This window comes from Cricetulus griseus, chromosome 7, assembly GCF_003668045.3.
Source record: "Cricetulus griseus strain 17A/GY chromosome 7, alternate assembly CriGri-PICRH-1.0, whole genome shotgun sequence".
Taxonomy (NCBI): domain Eukaryota; kingdom Metazoa; phylum Chordata; class Mammalia; order Rodentia; family Cricetidae; genus Cricetulus; species Cricetulus griseus.
This window is the reverse complement of record NC_048600.1, coordinates 106,988,387-107,006,550: the sequence shown is the minus strand read 5'-3', so window position 1 is coordinate 107,006,550 and position 18,164 is coordinate 106,988,387. Positions and strand designations below refer to the sequence as shown.

General features: G+C 37.9%; 1 protein-coding gene across 5 annotated transcripts in view; it reads right to left on the bottom strand.

Annotated features, from left to right (window-relative positions):
* Nucleotides 1-18,164, bottom strand: part of Spag9 (sperm associated antigen 9) — a 127,182-nt gene that overhangs the window by 37,027 nt on the left and 71,991 nt on the right. For all 5 annotated transcript variants that reach the window (XM_027424322.2, XM_027424323.1, XM_027424324.1 and 2 more), the window contains 5 exons: nt 16,466-16,587; nt 8,244-8,301; nt 6,819-6,971; nt 5,425-5,476; nt 1,288-1,418 (listed from right to left, as the gene is read on the bottom strand). In XM_027424322.2, the coding sequence (XP_027280123.1) occupies nt 1,288-1,418; nt 5,425-5,476; nt 6,819-6,971; nt 8,244-8,301; nt 16,466-16,587 (516 nt within the window). The remainder of the gene's footprint in view (nt 1-1,287; nt 1,419-5,424; nt 5,477-6,818; nt 6,972-8,243; nt 8,302-16,465; nt 16,588-18,164) is intronic.

Genomic DNA, 18,164 nt, shown 5'->3' with positions numbered 1-18,164 from the left:
AAATATTGAAAAGATACGTTCTAGCTCCCTTTTTAAAATTCTGCTTTATAAATTTCTGTCCTTACCTGAAGTTTTATTTTTTGCCTGCACTCTTAACTAACAAAACAGATTTACAAGTATACTGCTCTGGTAGGCCACTTAATAAGTTCAGTGGTGCTAAAAATTATGTAATATTATAAGGAAGTAAAGGTTGGAGTTTAGATTTACAAACTAATGTATAAATTTGATGTGATATAATCTAACCTCAAGAATATCAGTTAATGGGCAAACTTTTCAAGAGCTATTTCTGAATTAAAGAAGGAACGGTGTTACCCAGACTGACCACTAGATGACAGCACTATGTGAGCGTTAAGACCCAGTAAAGGACGACTGTGTCTTCTCACAGGTGAGAGTGTAAAAAGGAAGTCAGCTTGAATGCAAAACAGTAATTACCAGAGGACAGCAGGTGGGGAGAATGAATAGAGAGGCCGGATTTGATGACTGTATTACACCTGAACATACTGACACTTAACTCTATTAATATGAACCATTAAAACATATTAATGATAAAAAACAATGATCTAATTGACTGAAAAATGCCAATAGAAGGTACATTTTGCATGAAGAGAAAAGGGGGAGTCAAGTATATTTTACAGGAAGATACTAAATATAATTCTCCTATGTGAAATTTACAGAGACAGAATAATATCAATTTTCACATTTAAAAAAAAAAAAAAAAAGGCCATTTAGCCGGCGTTGGTGGCGCACGCTTTAATCCCAGCACTCGGGAGGCATGTCGGTCTCAGTCACTGTTCTATTGCTGTGAAGAGCGACCAAGATCAAGATAATTCTTATTTAGAAATATTTAATTGTGGCCGGGCGTTGGTGGCGCACGCCTAGGGGTGAATCTTGAAAAAAAATGAGGCAAGCGGATCTCTTGTGAGTTCGAGGCCAGCCTGGTCTCCAGAGCGAGTGCCAGGATAGGCTCCAAAGCTACACAGAGAAACCATGTCTCGAAAAAACAACAACAACAAAAACAAAACAAAACAAAACAAAAAACCAAAAAAAGGGCCATTTTTCCTAAGTAGCAACAATTATTAACATTTACAGATTATGGTAGCATCCTCCAAGGTGCTATACTATCCATCTCTGATCTTGTTCTATTACTAATCTAAATGTTAGCTGAGAAAGTTTCTCCTAGTGAATAAACAAAATGGCATGAACCCTTAAGCAGGACTTTAGTTGGCAGTGAAGGAGCCTATGCATCTAATGAAAACATGGGAACATCAGGGCACTCATCATACAGACCGAATCATCTCTGTCCATCGAACAGCTTCTTGAAGCTCCATCAGTCTCTCTTTGTACTGGTTTCTCTCCATGAGAACTCGGGCCATTTCCACTCGAGTGAACCGCTTCCTCTGGGCTGTGGGAATGTCACTCTATAATGAAACGAGGAGGGCAAATCACACATGTTTTGGTATTAACCTCACACTGAAACCAAATCTTAGGTTTTTAAACATTTCTTTAAGCTTAATAAAGAAGTGTTTTAATCTAATGACTTTAAATGTCCTAATAAAATAAAATCAGACACTCAAATTTTTATGTAGGACTGAAAGAAAATAGGCAATTTAATTTCTGAGTATAAACATTAATATTGAACATGTAAAAGAATTATTAAAATTACAAATTTTCAGCCAATATCAAATAAGATTTTTAATATGCCCTCATACATTTTACTAGGAAACATTATTCTAACATTTTAAATTCATGGTCTGTGACATTCAGAAAACAATTAGTTCTAAAAGAGGCTCATTTATCTCAAACTATCAATCCATATACATATCCAGAAGTCAACATTCATAGTGAACCTATTATCTAGTTGCTAAGGAATCTGACTATAACAGTAAAAGCAAACAAAACAATAACAACAAACCACCAGTGGAAACACAATATTAAGTCAGAATTATTTGCTACAGGGAATAGGATATGAATATGGATGACATACAGAAGCTAAGGCTCCAAAGAGCATGTCCAAGTTAACTTCCTTCTGCTGCTTATTTCTCAACCTTCTTCTGGGGAAGCAGGTAGGTTTCCATGATAGGGTTTTGTTGAGAGGATCATGTATATTTTAGATCAAGACTGAAAATCTTGGAACAGTGAGACAGAAGGTGAGCTCTGCTCTCAGCAGTCTTCTGCCTTCCTGTTCCAGAACTTAGCCTACATTTTCAAACAAAAGCCATGCACAAATTACAAAAGGTGGATCTCTGAATTCGAGGCCAGCCTGGTTCCAGGACAGTCAGGACTACACAGAGAAACCCTGTTTCTAAAAACAAAACAGGAAGGAAGGAAGGAAGGAAGGAAGGAAGGAGAAGAGAGGAAGGAAGGAAAGAAGGGAAAGGAAGGAAGGAAGGGAAAGGAAAGGAAAGGAAGGAAGGGAGGGAGGGAGGGAGGGAGGGAGAGAGGGAGGAAGGAAGGAAGGAAGGAAGGAAGGAAGGAAGGAAGGAAGGAAGGAAGGAAGCGAATTCAGCAATAGTATATATACTCTTGGGGGTGGGGAGACCCAGAAGTCTCCATGCCAAAGACTTGTACTGTACTATAATGTTCTATTTTTTTGTTTTGTTTTGTTTTATTGGAGGGTGTAGATGTTGAGACAAGTTCTCACTATGTATGTCCTGCAACTCCCTATGTAAAACAGACTGGACTCAAAGTCACAAAAACCCCTCCTGCCTTGAGTGATTAGAGGGGTGCACCATTAAACCTGGCTGTTCTTTGTTTTAGACAAGATCTCACTATGTAATCCAGGCTAATACAACTGACCCTCCATACACACAGCCAAAACCTGCAACCCTCCTATCTCAGTTGTTTTACATGCTGGGATCACAAGTTTGGTAGTTTGAATGTAACTGGTTCTCATAATCTCATAGTGGGTGGCACTATTAGGAGACATGGCTTTGTTGGAGTGGATACAGCCTTTTTGAAGGAAGTGTCATTGTGGGGACAGGCTTTGAGGTTTCTTATGCTCAGGATACCTCTTGTTGCCTGCAAGATGTAGCACTCTCAGCTCCAGCACTACCTCTGTCTGCACGCTGCCATGCTCCCATCATGATGATAATGGACTGAACCTCTGAAACTGTAAGCCAGCCACCCTGATTAAATATTCCCTTAATAAGAGTTGCTGTGGTTGGCTGGGCAGTGGTGGCGCACGACTTTAAATTCCAGCACTCGGGAGGCAGAGACGGGGGATCTCTGTGAATTTGAGACCAAAACAAACAAAAAACAAACAAAAAAGAGTTGCCAAGATCATGATGTCTATTCACAGCAATAGAAAACCCTAAGACAACAAGTAAGTGCCACACCTCGTTTATTATAATGCTTCTTAAAAATAATTTATTTTTACTTTAGGTTTATTGTTATTTTGCCTGCATGCATGTTTCCAAGATGGAATATAGTGTTTCTGTGGTAGTAGGGATGAACCAGGGCTTCAAGCATGCTAGCCACGTGTTCTACCACTGAGCTTAACCCTCTGTCTCTAAATGTAATATGAAACAAAACCAACACTATACTTTGTAGAAATATACAGAAGTAGGCAATTTAATTTTCAAACACAAACATATTATTTTAATATTTTATTAAGGAATTATGATGTTGGGTATGTTGGTGCAGGCCTTTAATCCCAGTACTCAGGAGGCAAAAAAGGCAGATCTCTGAGTTTGAAGCTAGCCTGATCTACATAATGAGTCTCAAGCCAAACAAGGAAAGGAAAATCAGTACATATTTTGGGAAGGGGATAAAAAACTTAGCTGCCATTTATATAGACTTGATATGCTATTCTAAGATCATCATGGAAATGTCAACTATGTGTGTGTCTCCTAGTTCCCTTCCTGTGCACTGATAAAACTGACCAAAAGTAACTTAGGGGAGGAAAGCATTTATTGGATTTATACTTCCAGTTCACAGCCCATCAAGGGAAATCAAAGGAGAAACATAAGCAGATCTTGAAGCAGAAACCATGGAGGAATGTTACTTGCTGGCTTGTTTTCTGGCCCATGCTTGGCTACCTTTCCTATAGAGCCCAGAATCATCTGCCCAGGAATGGTTCCACCCATAACAGTCTTGGCTCTCCTATATCAATTAGCAATCAAGACAATCCCTCATTGAAAAGCCCACAAACCAGTCCAATGAAGACAACCATTCAAGTGAGACTCTTTTTTTTTTTTTTTTTTCAGATTATTGATTTTAGTCAGTGGCAAGTTGACAGTTCATGAAAACTAGGATAATGTGTACATATTTGTATGATGTTAGGTAAATAAATGAGAAAGGATCTTGGTTTTCTCTGGGGTGAGGGACATTTTTGTCAATATTCTAGGCTTTTAAAATATTATATTTATAATTTAGTGCATTAATAATTTAGAAAACAGTGGGAGAGAGATGTCATTTGACAGAGCTCATGTAGAGGGTTTTATTGGGGGAGGAGAATGGAAAAAGTGGAGGGAGAGAGACGGGCCTCTGGAGATGGAGAACAGAAGAGAAGAGGTTAGGGCAGGGTTGCCCAACGTAGCTCATGTGCAGACTACAAAACATCATCATTGTAGGATGCTGGGCTGGCCAGGTATCTACCTAAATGCTGACAGCACATGTGTGCAAGGGGTACTCTTAGTGGCTACAGCTAAGGGACCTGGAGGCAGGCTAGCGTGATGCCTGAAATGCTAGCAAGAACATGCAGGTAGGGAGTGGTTGTGGTTGATGATATCTCCTGCTAGGTCCCCAAGGGTAGGCCAGCATAATGCCTAAATGCTAACGGTATGCCTATGTGTTTTATGAATAATGTGAATCTATGTATGTATGCGGATGCAAGCATTCTACAACATGCATGTGGACAACTTGTGGGAGTCAGTTTTCTCTTTCTACTATGTGAACCTGGGGATTGAACTCAGGTCACCAAGCTTGGTAACAAGTACCTTTACATGCTGAGGTATCTTGGGAGCACATCAAAAAAATTTATTAAATTAAATTAATAAAATTAATTAATGCCTTCTTTTGAATTCTAGGGACCAGGAACACATGTGGTGTACAGACATACAGGCAGACAAAACACATAAAATTACGTGTGTGTGTGTGTGTGTGTGTGTGTGTGTGTGTGTGTGTGTGTGTGTGTGTGTGTGTGTGTGTACACGTGCGCCACAGTATGTGCAATGTGTAAGTCTGAGATCTTTCTGGGCTACTTAACAAAACCTTACCTTATAAAAATCAGAAACAACAGCCTGTTAACACAGGTCAGAGCACTGAACCACCAAAGAGTGAGCACACAGCACTAGAAACACAGCATGTAGATACCATGTAAAAACATGAACCAGCTTATTCATGACCCATAATACTAAACAGTAGTAAGGAACTCCCAAATATCAAAAAGCTGTAAGAAAAAAAAGCCCCAAGTCATAAACTTACATCATCATCATCTTTTGCTTTTTGCCTTGCATCTTCGGCTTCTGCACGAGCTCTAGTGGGGGGAAAGCAAAACAAAACATGTGATTAGAATTGAATTAATTTTCAAAATTAGTAAGAGAAAAGGTAGTTTTAATTACCACTAAAGGATTATTTTTCTTTTGCCCAAAGGTTAGCAGATTGCTGTGTTTAATTTGGAAAATGTTATCACAGCACTTCTTAAAACAAAATAAAATCAGGTTGAGCCAGCATGGTGGTGTACACCTATGATCTGAGCATTTGGGAGGTTGAGACAGGAGGATTAGGAGTTCAAGGTCGTTCTTAGTTACACAATAAGTTTAAGGCTAGCCTGGGCTACATATGACCCTGTCTCAAAAAATAAACTTAAAAAACCAAACCAAAACAAAACAAAAACAGATTAGCCACAGCAGCAATATGCCTATAACCTTAGCTTCTTGAAGTCAGAGGACAGGTGTTCAAGGCTATTCTCTGCTATACACAGTGAATTAGAGGCAGTCTGAGTTACAGAAGACTATCTCAAGAACAGGAAACAACAAAAGTAAGTTAAGTGAGGGAAAATAATGACTTTGAACTTTTTTAAATTGAAGATTTAAGGTTGTTTGTTTTTTAAAGATTTATTTTTATTTGCGTGTGAACATGAGTTCATATGAGTGTACCAGACATTGTGAGACAACTAATGTGGATGCTGGGGACTGAACTCAGGTCCTCTGGAAAATCAGCAAGTGCTCTTAAACGTTGAGCAGTCTCTCCAATCCCTAAGTTTTGTTTGTTTTTTTTTTTTAATTTATCCTATCCATTATTTTTTTTGTGTGTGTATGTGTGTGTGTATGTATGTATGTATGTATGTATGTATGTATGTATGTATGTATGTTTGCAGGCATCTGCTGAGGTCAGAAAAGTTTATTAGATTTCCCTGATGCTGGGGTTACAGGCAATTGAGAGCTACCTGGTGTGGGTAGTCTCTGGTCTTCTAGAAAAGCAAGGTACAAGTACTCTTAACTGCTGAGTCATCTCTCCAGGCCACAGTTACAGATTTTGATACCAAGATGAATAGGAAAAAGAAAAACAAAACAAACGCAAAAAACAGGACTTTTTGGTCAAGAGACTGGAAAATAGACAGGCTACCCCATAGCAGAGGCAAATGGCTGAGACACTTTACTTTTTCCAGGTAGCTCTTGGCCCTTCCTGGTTTGAGTGAGCTGAAGGCCTCAGTCTCAGGGTTCTACCTACAATCCTTTGTGACATCCTGGCAAGATGCTTGGTTCAGAGCAGGAGTGTGTCCCAGGGTAGCTATAATCACAGTCTCCCACACGTGGATGACAGCCCCAGTGTCAAAGGCTAGAAGGCCCTGGATTCCAACAACTGTTGAAACTTACTTCTTGAGCTCCTCCTCCAGTTCTTTGTTCTTCTCCTCTAGCTTCAGCTTGGCCTGTTTCACAGCCTCCAATTCTCCCTGCAGCACATCTTTCTCACAGGTCAGCTCGTCCACTTTTGCTATTAAATCATTCTTCACTACATTCAAAGCATTTCTAAAAAACACATATTTCAAATGCATCATTACAAATAACTTCCCTCTTTTTAGACTAAAGTAACTGTCAAATCATAAAGCTGAACAACTGACAACTTAAACATTCTTCCTGATTTTTTTTTTATAGACAAAGGCCATAAACAATAGCTCAATGTTTGCTCTTCATACTTGCCAAGCTAATAGTAGATAAAGCAAGACATACCACCAATAAATAAATCAGCATTAAGAAAGATTAAACTGCCAGGTGGTGATGATGCACACCTTTAGTCACAGCACTTGAGAAAGACAGGCGGATCTCTGTGAGTTCCAGGACTGTTTCACAGAGAAACCCTGTCTTGAAAATAGATTTAAACTTAAAAACAACAACAAAAATCCAGCTTTCTAGTCAGTGGTGGCCGCACATGCCATCAATCCCAGTACTCTGAAGGCAGATGTAGGTGGAGTTTGAGGCCAGGCTGGTCTACAGAGTGAATTCTAGGACAGACAGGACAACACAGAGAAACCCTGTCTCAAAAAAAAAAAAAAAAAAAAAAAAAGCAAAACAAACAAACCCCCCAAATTTCTAAGGCTATTAATACTGAAGTTTCTGCAAGGAAACTGTTCAACGATACAAATTCTCCTTTAAGTCGCCTTTAGTAACTACTGAGAAAATAGTTTAAATTAGAAATAAACTGAAAGAAAAAAGTAAAGATATAATACATTCAGACATTTTGAGTGTGACCTCATTTATAGTTAGTGGCATTTTGTGTGGACAGACACAGTTGCTCCAAAATTGCTGGCACAGCAAATTGACAAGTTGTCCCTATTTGCTTCTGCATATGACAAAGGACCTGTCCTATTAAACAGTACTCCAATAGGATGCTTGAGGGCCTTATGACTCCACAAACTACCCAAGAATATACACTTATAAAGGAGAGATCTCCAAAGTGTGAGTGTAGAAGCTAAATCATTCATGCAGAAATGTAAGACTCGAAAAGAGAGTAAGAAAATGGCACCTCTTAGAGGGAAGAAGAGGCGCACAACACATCTAGACTATTGATACTGTATTGTGAAAAAGAAATAAAAATGACATTTCTACACAAACACCAGATCAATAAAATCAGTCAGGGCAATGAAGGCTTATGACCCATTTCTCTACGTATGCACAGGTGTTGAGAAGAGGTCGAAGTTGGGTAGGGAGAAAGCACAATGCTGGGTTAAACTAATAGAAAATCGCTGGCTTGGATAGAAGAAAACACATTTCTTTTATTCCATGTTAAACTTTCATACTTACTTGGTTTCCAGCAGCTGTGTGTTCTCTAGTATGAGATTCTCCACTTCACGACCCATTCCTATCAAAAGAAAAATGGTAAAAACAATGAAAACAAATTTAGCAAAAATTACATATAAACTATGGTCCTGGTTTTACTATTTTTAACCTTTAATCATATTTTGTCCATTTCATTTATATATTTATTGTAAGGATTATGAAATTATAAATAGTCATTACAGAGCAAAGCTAAGGAATTTATTGGCTAAGTCTCTTTGCTACTGTCGATTTTGTTTTTTGAGATGGGTCTTGCTATGTTATGTTGTTCAGACTGTCTTAATTTCCTTGGCTCAAGTGATCTTCTTTCCTAGACTTCCCAACAGCTGGTGCTGCAGATGCAAGACACCATGCCTGGGCTCTTCTTGGACAGTTCTTTACATCTGTCAGTTACATTTTGTTTTGCATAGACAGTATTTCAGGAAGATAAGACTGTTTTTTGCCAGATTTTTTTGCTTTGTTTTATTTTGCTTTGCTTTGTTTTGAGACAGCCCTGTTTGTTCTGGAACTCACTTTGTAGACCAGGCTGGCCTCAAACTCAACAGAGATCTGCCTGCCTCTGTTCCAAGTGCTGGGATTGAAGGTGTGTGCCACCACTGCCCCAGATATCCTTAAAAAGTATTATTATTTAGGGGGAAAATGAGCATTGATAGGAATTAGAAAATATTTCTAAATCACAGCTGATGTTGTAGGCGTCTAAGAAATTATATTTCACTAATAGAGGAGAAGCAGAAGTAAGGCCAAAGATAGAACCCCAAAACAGAAAACCTTACCAAAGAAATTATGGTCTTAAAGCCCATGCATTCCATGTAAAGCAAAAACAAAGAACAAGAAATGTTTTATGTAAAAAAACAGCATGAAAACATATCATTAATCTATAAATTTCTATGCATGATATGAAAAACATCTGGACTCACAATGTTATGACTCAGTGCATAATGATGTGCAAAAGGCAGAAATAAAGATGATTCCGTCATTCACAGGATGGTCTCTGATAGACTTAAAAATGTTCCACCTATTCTTCCTCACAATAATTTGAATATAATTCCAAGTCAGCACTACAAAGTATCCTACAAAGTGCCACACGTGAAATAATTCAGTTGTGACCTTATAGAATTGTCCTTAATATTTTATTGATAACTATAGGATATATAAGGTATTTAATGTAAGATTCCAATACAATTATCTTTCAGAAAAATAAAGCTATTTGCTTCTTGTAAGAGTTGAAGAAATAAAATACTTGGAGAAAGTTGGAGGAAGAAAAAAAGAACAAAAACACTCCAAGCAAAACAAAGCAAAAAAAAACCTTGCTCACTCACCCCAACATTCATGAGATGTTAGAGAATGACACAATAGGAGAATCAATATTTATAATTCAAGAAAACAAAAAGGAAATATTTCTAAAGAATATTATTTAAGGCCAAGGAGTTAGCGTTTTAAAAAAAAAAAGTTAATAATATGGTTGGGCACTGGTAGCGCTCACCTTTAATCATAGTGCTTAGGAGGCAGAGGCAGGAGGATCTCTGTTCTATAAAGTGTGTTGCAGGACAGCCAGGGCTACATAGAAAAACCGTCTCAAAAACAAAACAAGTTAATATTCCTAATGATTTTTAAGTGATTTAAAACAAAATATGCCTGGGAATGTTAAAAATTTAATGGTGACATGGATTCCTAATTTGTGTTACAATTTTTCAAATATTCTCAAACATCAGAAATAGAACATTCAATCATTGCATTCATCACGAACTGGGGTGGTGAAGTTGAAAGCTTCTAAATTCCATCTCCAAAATGATGCCAAGATATTTTCCTTAAATACTAAGGTTTTAGTAAAGTTTCTGAGACAGAATAAACAGCTCAGACTCCATGGAAAAGCTTATATAGTAACTGTGACAAATTCTGAAACATTTAGAGTGGCATAAAAGCTAAAAATATATGCAGAGGAAAATAGTCAGGCAGAAAAAAATGAAAAAGCATCAAATGAGAACAGCAGCCAAGAATACCTAGCTTAAAAAGCAGCAATAGGAAAGTATTTAAAAACATACACACCAGAATATTCCCCTGGGTAAGCATCCCAAGAGAAAAATGAACAAGAAACTCAATTAGATTGTTTCCAGAAAGCAAGAACTAAACCCATTTATTTTAAAACAAGAAAGATCTGACAAGGAAATTGAATATAACAAAACCATCAACTATATACAATAAAATGTAAGTATTATAAAGGGAAAATACTGGGTACTCCTGAGGAGCATACCTTATAATTTCAAATGTTTCAATTAAACTTACACACACTCAATGAAGAATTATCTTAAAATGTAGCGTATAAGCAGGATTATCCAAAACTAATAAGAAAAATACAACCTGAAGTAACCTTTATCTCTATTCAAGATTTGAAGTATAATATAATATTCACATAAACTTTGCCTATAAAAATAAGCAAAAACAACAACAAAACAAAAACAAAGAAAAACACCCTGCAGTTATTTTATTTAGAACTGTCAAGCTATGTCCAGACAAGGGCACATAGCTTCTGGATGATTTGCAATTTCTTGAGAATGCATGTATCATTTTACCTAGTTGTATACATTCTTATACACTCTCTTTTAAAAAAAATCTTCATATTAAAGGACTCTTTATCTCAAAAGGTAAAACCACAGACTTTGAATGAAACAAAACTGTTAGGACTATTTCATATTCCCATTTACTTGAATGTTGTGCTGTGCTAAATATGCAACAGCGATCAAAACAAAACACAGTTGCTGGGCAGCTGTGGCACACACCTCTAATCCCAGCATTTGGGAGGCAGAGGCAAGTGGATCTCTGTGAGTTAGAGGCCAGCCTGGTCTACAGAGAAAGTTTCAGGACAGACTCCAAAGCTACACAGAGAAATCCTGTCTCAAAAAATCAAAAAACAAAAAAACAAACAAACAAACAAAACACAAAACACAGTTGTGCCTGACACAGTGAATTCATAGTCCGTCCAGGGAGACTGGTACAGGAAAAAAAAAGTATGAAGAATGACATAACGAAATTCACTGCCACGGGTATACACTTCAAGGATGACCAGGCTTAGGGGATCAAAGCAGAATTCCTAGAAGACATACCACTTAAGTAGAAACAAGAAAGATAAATACATGCAAATATTTAGAGACCAAACAAATAGGGCCTGAAGGTTGGCTGTGAGGGAAAGTGAGAGGTCTAAGATGGACAGTTCAATGATGGCAAAGAGGCTCACTCACTGAGATATCAATGCTGGAAAACTGCCCGTTGAGTCTGTTTTCTACTCTGCTAAGTCCCAGTGTCTAGAATGGTCTGTAGCAGTAGCACGTCATCATCATACAACAACAGAAAAGCAGGACACGAAATGGGAGGATGGTGAGTAACAGGTAGCTTTGGGATTCACAGAAAGTATAGAGTTTTTACTTTGAAAAACGAAGGGACCAAAAGCCAGGCATGGTGGTGTATACTTGCAATCGCAGAAGTACAAAGCTGAAACAAAAGGACTGTCAATATTCCAAAGACAGCCAGGGTTTGGGGTGGGGGTGAGAGGGCTGGACTCTAAGTAAAAGAGTAAAGTTGAAAATCCACAAGAATAAACAAACATCTTGAAAGTAGGATAATCAAGTGTATGATTTCCAAATTACAGGGAGCAGTCATAGAGAAAGAAATTGAGAAAAGGGCCATCCAAACTAAGAAAGTTAAGGAATGAGACATTAATGAAAAGAAAGGAAAATGAAGGCGGGCAGTGGTGGCATACACCTTTAACCCTGGCACTAGGAAAGCAGAGGCAGGCAGACCTCCAAGTTTGAGACTAGCCTGGTCTACAGAGTGAGTTCCAGGACAGCCGGGGATACACAGAGAAATCCTGTCCTGAAAAACCAAAAGAAGAAGGAAGAAAAAAAAAAAAAAAAAACAGGAAAGAAAAACAATTGGGATTCTCTTTCAATTATTAAAACAAAGTAATCTGTGTGTCAGATATATGTACTGTGATTAAAGGAAACAATTCTAGAACAAAAGTTTGATAACAAAATCAAGCAAAACAAATGAAAGATAAAGAAATGGACTATGCACTTACTCATCAACTCAAGTCTAATTAGGGAGAACTGTGGCTGACACAAGTATACCCTATTGTATGAGCTTTATTGTTGGTCCCTGAATTGCACAGAAACCATTTACCATCTTTTTAAAGGTGGGGGTCTCATGTATCCTATCTTTACCTCCCAAGTGCTGAGATCACAGGTGTGTGCTACAACAGCATGCTTAGTAGTGTGAGAATGGAACCCAGGGCTTCCTGCATTCTAGGCAAGCCCTCTGTTAACTGAGCTCCATCTCCGGCCCTCATTTACCATCTTTGACTAAAGTATTTATGTAGATATAAATCACTCAGTTTACAATATTAAAATATTATAATCTGAAATGTTCCAGAGCTATATATGGCAATATCTGCAAAGCAGAGTAGCTTAAGATAGTCTGTTATTTTTAATATGGAAAGGGAAACCAAAGAATTTTGCTTTTAATCTGTAATTAATTTTCTGGCCACCATTATTTCAAGCTACTATGTGACCTAATTCTTTATAGGAAAAGAAAATTATGGGGTCATTAGATTCAAATTTTGCATTATTCACTACTGGGCTTTATAAAGAGATGTACACAAATAATCCTCCTGAGTACTTCATTCAAAGGGCAGCAGGAAGGCACAGTGATAAGTGATTCTAGTGGTGGTTACACAATTCTAAGCATTTGTCAAAAACTTAAGAATATACTCAGCAAGCATGAATATATTCATCTGCCTCTGTTTACTGAGTGTGGGTGCAATATAGCCAGCTGCCTCAAGCTCTTGCCCCTGTAACCTTGCAACGATGCATTAGAACATCAAACTAATACTGGATAAAGGCAACTTCAAGAAGGAAGAATTTATTCTGGCTCTAAATTATTGCTCCCAGATCTTAAAAGAGTGGCTTCTGCAGGATGTGGTGGTGCAAGCCTTTAATCCCAGCACTCCCTCCATTGGCAGTGGCAGGAGAGACTGAGATTGTGAGATTGAGGCCAGCATGATCAAAAAATCGAGTCCAGCACAGCCAGGGCTACAGAGAAAACCTGTCTCAAGAAAAGAAAAGAAAAAAAAGAAAAAGAAAAAGAAAAAGAAAAAGAAAAAAAAAAGAACAACAACCCCCCCACCCCAATAAATAAATAAGATAAAAGAGAAGCTTCTAATGGCTGCAGCAGGGAAGGATCCTAACTTGTCGAAGTTACAATGATAAGTAATGGTGGAGTGTTCAGGTCTAAGTGAAAAATCTGTATCACCTCCTCTAAGGCTCAGGGGACAAGAAGGAATAGGGTGACAAGAATATAAGGGCTGAATGTAAGGTGATGTGCTGCAAAGGGATGTCTCCTGGACATGACACAGCCATCGTACTCATGAACTCACTGCAGCCATGGTTGCTATGGTTCCCTGCATAAGACCTTCATAACGCTGGGCCAATATTTCATCATGAGGGAGCATGGGCATATGAGACTCCACTCCTCTCTCTGAAGGATTACTGGCAGTTAAGGGCTGCTGGGTGTAGGGAGTCATTTCCATCAGTGGTACACCCATGAAAAGTAGCCTATGCTCCAGTCAACAGCCTCTCATACATGCTCATGCAAGTAGCTCACAGGGCAGGAAAGCAGAAGGGGAGCTCTTAGGAAGAAGAGTTCAGCTGCAGAGAGGGAAGACAATGGAGTTCAAGTGGTCAAAATACATTATATACACCTAAGAAACCATCCAAGAATAAAAGTTTTAGGAGATTTCAAAAAACAAAAAAAAAGGGTTGTACTCAAAATATAGTGAATTTTACTATGTGCAAATCTCAATATGTATTTTTATAAATAAATTTTAAATTCCTAGCAATTTCTTGAATTTGTCCTTATATTTTTATTGTGTGTGTGCACATCCGTGTACATGAATATACATGTGTGCAAAAGTGCATGCCATGGTGTGCCAGTGAAGCCTTGGACACCATGCAGGAGTCCATTTTCTCCTTCTATCAGAAGGCTCCTGGAACTAAACTAGGCTGTCAAGCTTGGTGCTAAGTGCCATTACTCACTGAGCCATCTTGCCATCTCGATCGATCAAACATTCAAAGCACTTTTTCATGTGAAACTGAAAACGAAGGTATAAATTTAAATGTGAAGTTTCCTCAAGAACTATTCCTTCTGAGCCTTCCTTGAGAAAAGCAATTCATTTAATTTCCCCAAAGTTTTACTTAACATTTTAATGGTGGGAATGTATGTTTAATTACAAACAGTTTAAGTGGCAGACTTTTAAATCTCGGTTACTACCTACATGATTACATAGGACTTTTATATGGGGAGGTAGGGCTTAGGGTATTACTATTACTACTACATGGACAGGTGTTCTGCCTGCATGCATGTCAGTGTGCTCTGTGCATGCACATTGGATCCTGTGGAACTATAGTTACAGATGACTGTGAGCTGTACTGGAAGAGCAGACATTGCTCTTAACAACTGAGTTATTTCTCCAGCCCTGTGTTTTTATTGTTGTTATTGTTTGTTTGTTTTGAGATTGGGTCTCACTGTATATCTCAGACTGATTTCAACTCAGAGATCCATCTGCCTCTGCTTCCAGAGTACCAGAATTAAAGGCGTACATCACCACACTCGTTCTAATTTATTGAAGTTGAGTCTTCCTGTGTTGTCTAGGCTAGTCTTTCACAGTTCACCTCCTTCTACATCCTGAGGACTGTGCCACTATGCATGGCTGAAGCCTTCACCGTGTCAAGCACATAACTGACAATCAATAAATTTAACATAAATTAATGTAAGCAATTCACTCCATTCTATATTTATTAGATCAGACAAGCAAAGCTTTCTAAGAATAGTGTAGTCATTAGTATAATGACAGAAAGAGAAACCTTTATTGTTATTGAAACCTACTATCTACCTAAATCAAAAGGTTGGAAATTCTATGACTTTCAATTTCTACACAGTATTAAACTACAAGGAAGGTATGTTAAAACTAATTCAATTTGCATTTAAATTTAAACATGAATCAGAACCAAAGAATTCTTGCTGAAAGGAACCTTAAGAGATTCTGTAGAGGATAGGCTGATAAACTTACTTTAACGGGACCAATGGCAATTATTTTATGTTTTTGCATTCTATATATCTTCTGCAAACCATTCAACTCTAGTATCGTTGAGTAAAGGCCATTAGAGACAGTAAATAAACAAACAAACAAACAAAATGTAGGAAGGCTCTTCATTTCTTTTTTTGGTTTATCAAGATATGGATTCTCTGTGTAGCTCTGACCATCCTAGAACTCACAGAGATCCACCAGGCTCTGCCTACCTAGGCAGAGGATTAAATGCATGCACTACCACTCCCAGCTGAGGAGGGCTGTTTCAATCAAACTTAACTGATATACAGTAGAGGTTAACTGGCTTTATCCCACAAACCCATCTACCAGATAATTAAACAGAGTTTAACTCCTACATTTACATACAATGAAATGTCAAGACAGAAAAAAGGGTTAACAATAACCCTTTTTTTAATAAAAAGGGCAAAGATAACCCAGAAAATGTATAGTGGAAGAGTTTGAATACAGTACTTCCCCAACTCCCAGTTATGTGCCAACAACACAATTTTTTGTTGTTGTTAGTTTGGGGAGGGAGACAACATAGCAGCAGTGCTAGGAACTGAGCTATGACCCTAGCTCAACACAAACTTTAAAATGACTATTTCCCACAGAGACAGATTATAATGCTCTGGGAATATAAAAATATTTCAAGTGTTATAGTGCCCATTTAATTAAGGTCAACAAAATGCAGTAAGATTTAAGATTTACATAAGCCAAGAACTATTTGCTCCACCAATCATACATGTACATACAAATACACATCACACTGTTCCTGATGTGTAATATCTATTCTTACAATATAGCAATTCAATAAACTTGTAATGTGAATTAAAAATGTAAATTTAAATGCAAATTTAATTTTTGTCATTTCTAAATATAAAGATGCTTTTCATTAAAACTTCTATGATATCAAATAATGGGTTCTAAGTAATTTCTAAAGTACAATAACCTTGTACCATCAGGCAATCCAGACATTTTAGATGAATTTTCAATCAAGTCATTAATGAGATCTGTTTTTAAACAGTATGGTACTTCTCCAGAGGAGCTGTCATACCTAGTAGATCTGCTCCTTCATCCACATCTCCAATGAGGCCTGAGCCAGCTGAAGACAGTTCTTCAAAGAGAGATTCTGTATTTCGATCAAAAGCTTTGTTCTCTATGCCTTTGGTAGGAGTGCTATATAACAAAAACAATGAAGCCAAATCAACAAATTATAAAGACTTTCTGATACTATATTTTAAATATAATGATTCACCAGCATAGCAATTTCTTACTTACAACTTGCACTTACTATGAAGTATCAACATAAAAAGATTTCTCAGTGGTTTTCCAAGGAACTTCCAAGAGTGTACCGAGAGTTATACTCCTACTCTAAAGTCCCAGCAAATACAAAATAATGGCAGCTACTTGGCTCTGTATCACACACATTCTCTATTTTAGTTACAGATACGCCATAAAGCATATTCTATTATTACCCCAATTTTATTAATAAGGAAACTATTAAGGAACTTGATAAAATCATTCAGCAATTAGGTTGAAAAAGAATTCAAACTAAGGCAATGTTGATTTATTTCATTTGAGAGAGGGTCTCATGTCATCCAGGTTGTTCCCAATCTTGCTATGTAGCTGAGAATGACCATGAACTTCTGATTCTCTAGTGACAGGCTTGTGTAAGCAGCCTGACAAAAATGAAGACACTCTAAAGAGATTCTGTGTCTCCCATTCTGACTGTCAGACTATTGAGACAACAGACCTCACAAAATGTGAATTTTCCCAGGAATTTCATGCCAGGAGAAGGAAAAAATATCAGCCAGAGGGGTAACTTGTGTCCCTGAAAGAGACTTCACACAGTTTTAACAACTTGTCAGACCACCTTCCAGGATGAGACTGAAGTCTAGAGGGTCTGTGATCTCACTTCAGGTCCACAAAGAAGGTATTAGGGGTTCCTCTCCCAATGTGGCCATATTAAATAAATCAATCACCCCTTTCTGCTTTCTACTTTTAGGTTAGCTTTTATCTGGCTTACTGAGGATAGATGGTTGAACCAAACTTGGGGCACAGATTGTGACCCCCAAGTTAGATAACATTTGCACTACCATTCCTGGTTGATACAGTGCTGGGGATCAACCCCAGGGTTTCATGCCTGCTAGACAAGCACTCTGCCAACTGAGCTACAACCTCAACAGAATCAATAATTTTAACTATTATGCTGTGAACTATCTGGTACAAATTAGCATAGTTTCTTGTTTTTCTAAAAATAACACAAGAAGCCAGGCATGTGGACACATGTCTATGATCACCGTGAGCTCCAGGTCATCTTGGTCTACGGATTGAGTGGCCAGCCAGAAATACATAGTAAGACATTGGGAAGAAAGGAAGAAGGAAGGAAAGGAAAAAAGGAAAGGAAAGGAAGACCTCTATTTAAAAAGGAAAATTAAAAAGTTTTAAAAGAGGTGTGACGTAGTGGCATCTTGTTCTGCCAGTGGATTTGTGGTGGTGGCCACATCCTAGGGGTGTGGCTTTAGGTGTGAGGAAATGATCTCTTATACGGAAGAGGACGGTCTGGCTTGATCTCTTGGGTTGTGGTCAAAGCAACCAGAAGGGCAAAGACTGAATCTTCAGGAGCAGGAACACTAAGGCGATTATTTACCATCATTGTGTGAGTGCCCCCCTAATAAATACTGTTAATCATTCATCTTGGTTTTGTGGACTCCTTTAAACACCCTTCTGTGTGCAGACATTGACCCCTTAGG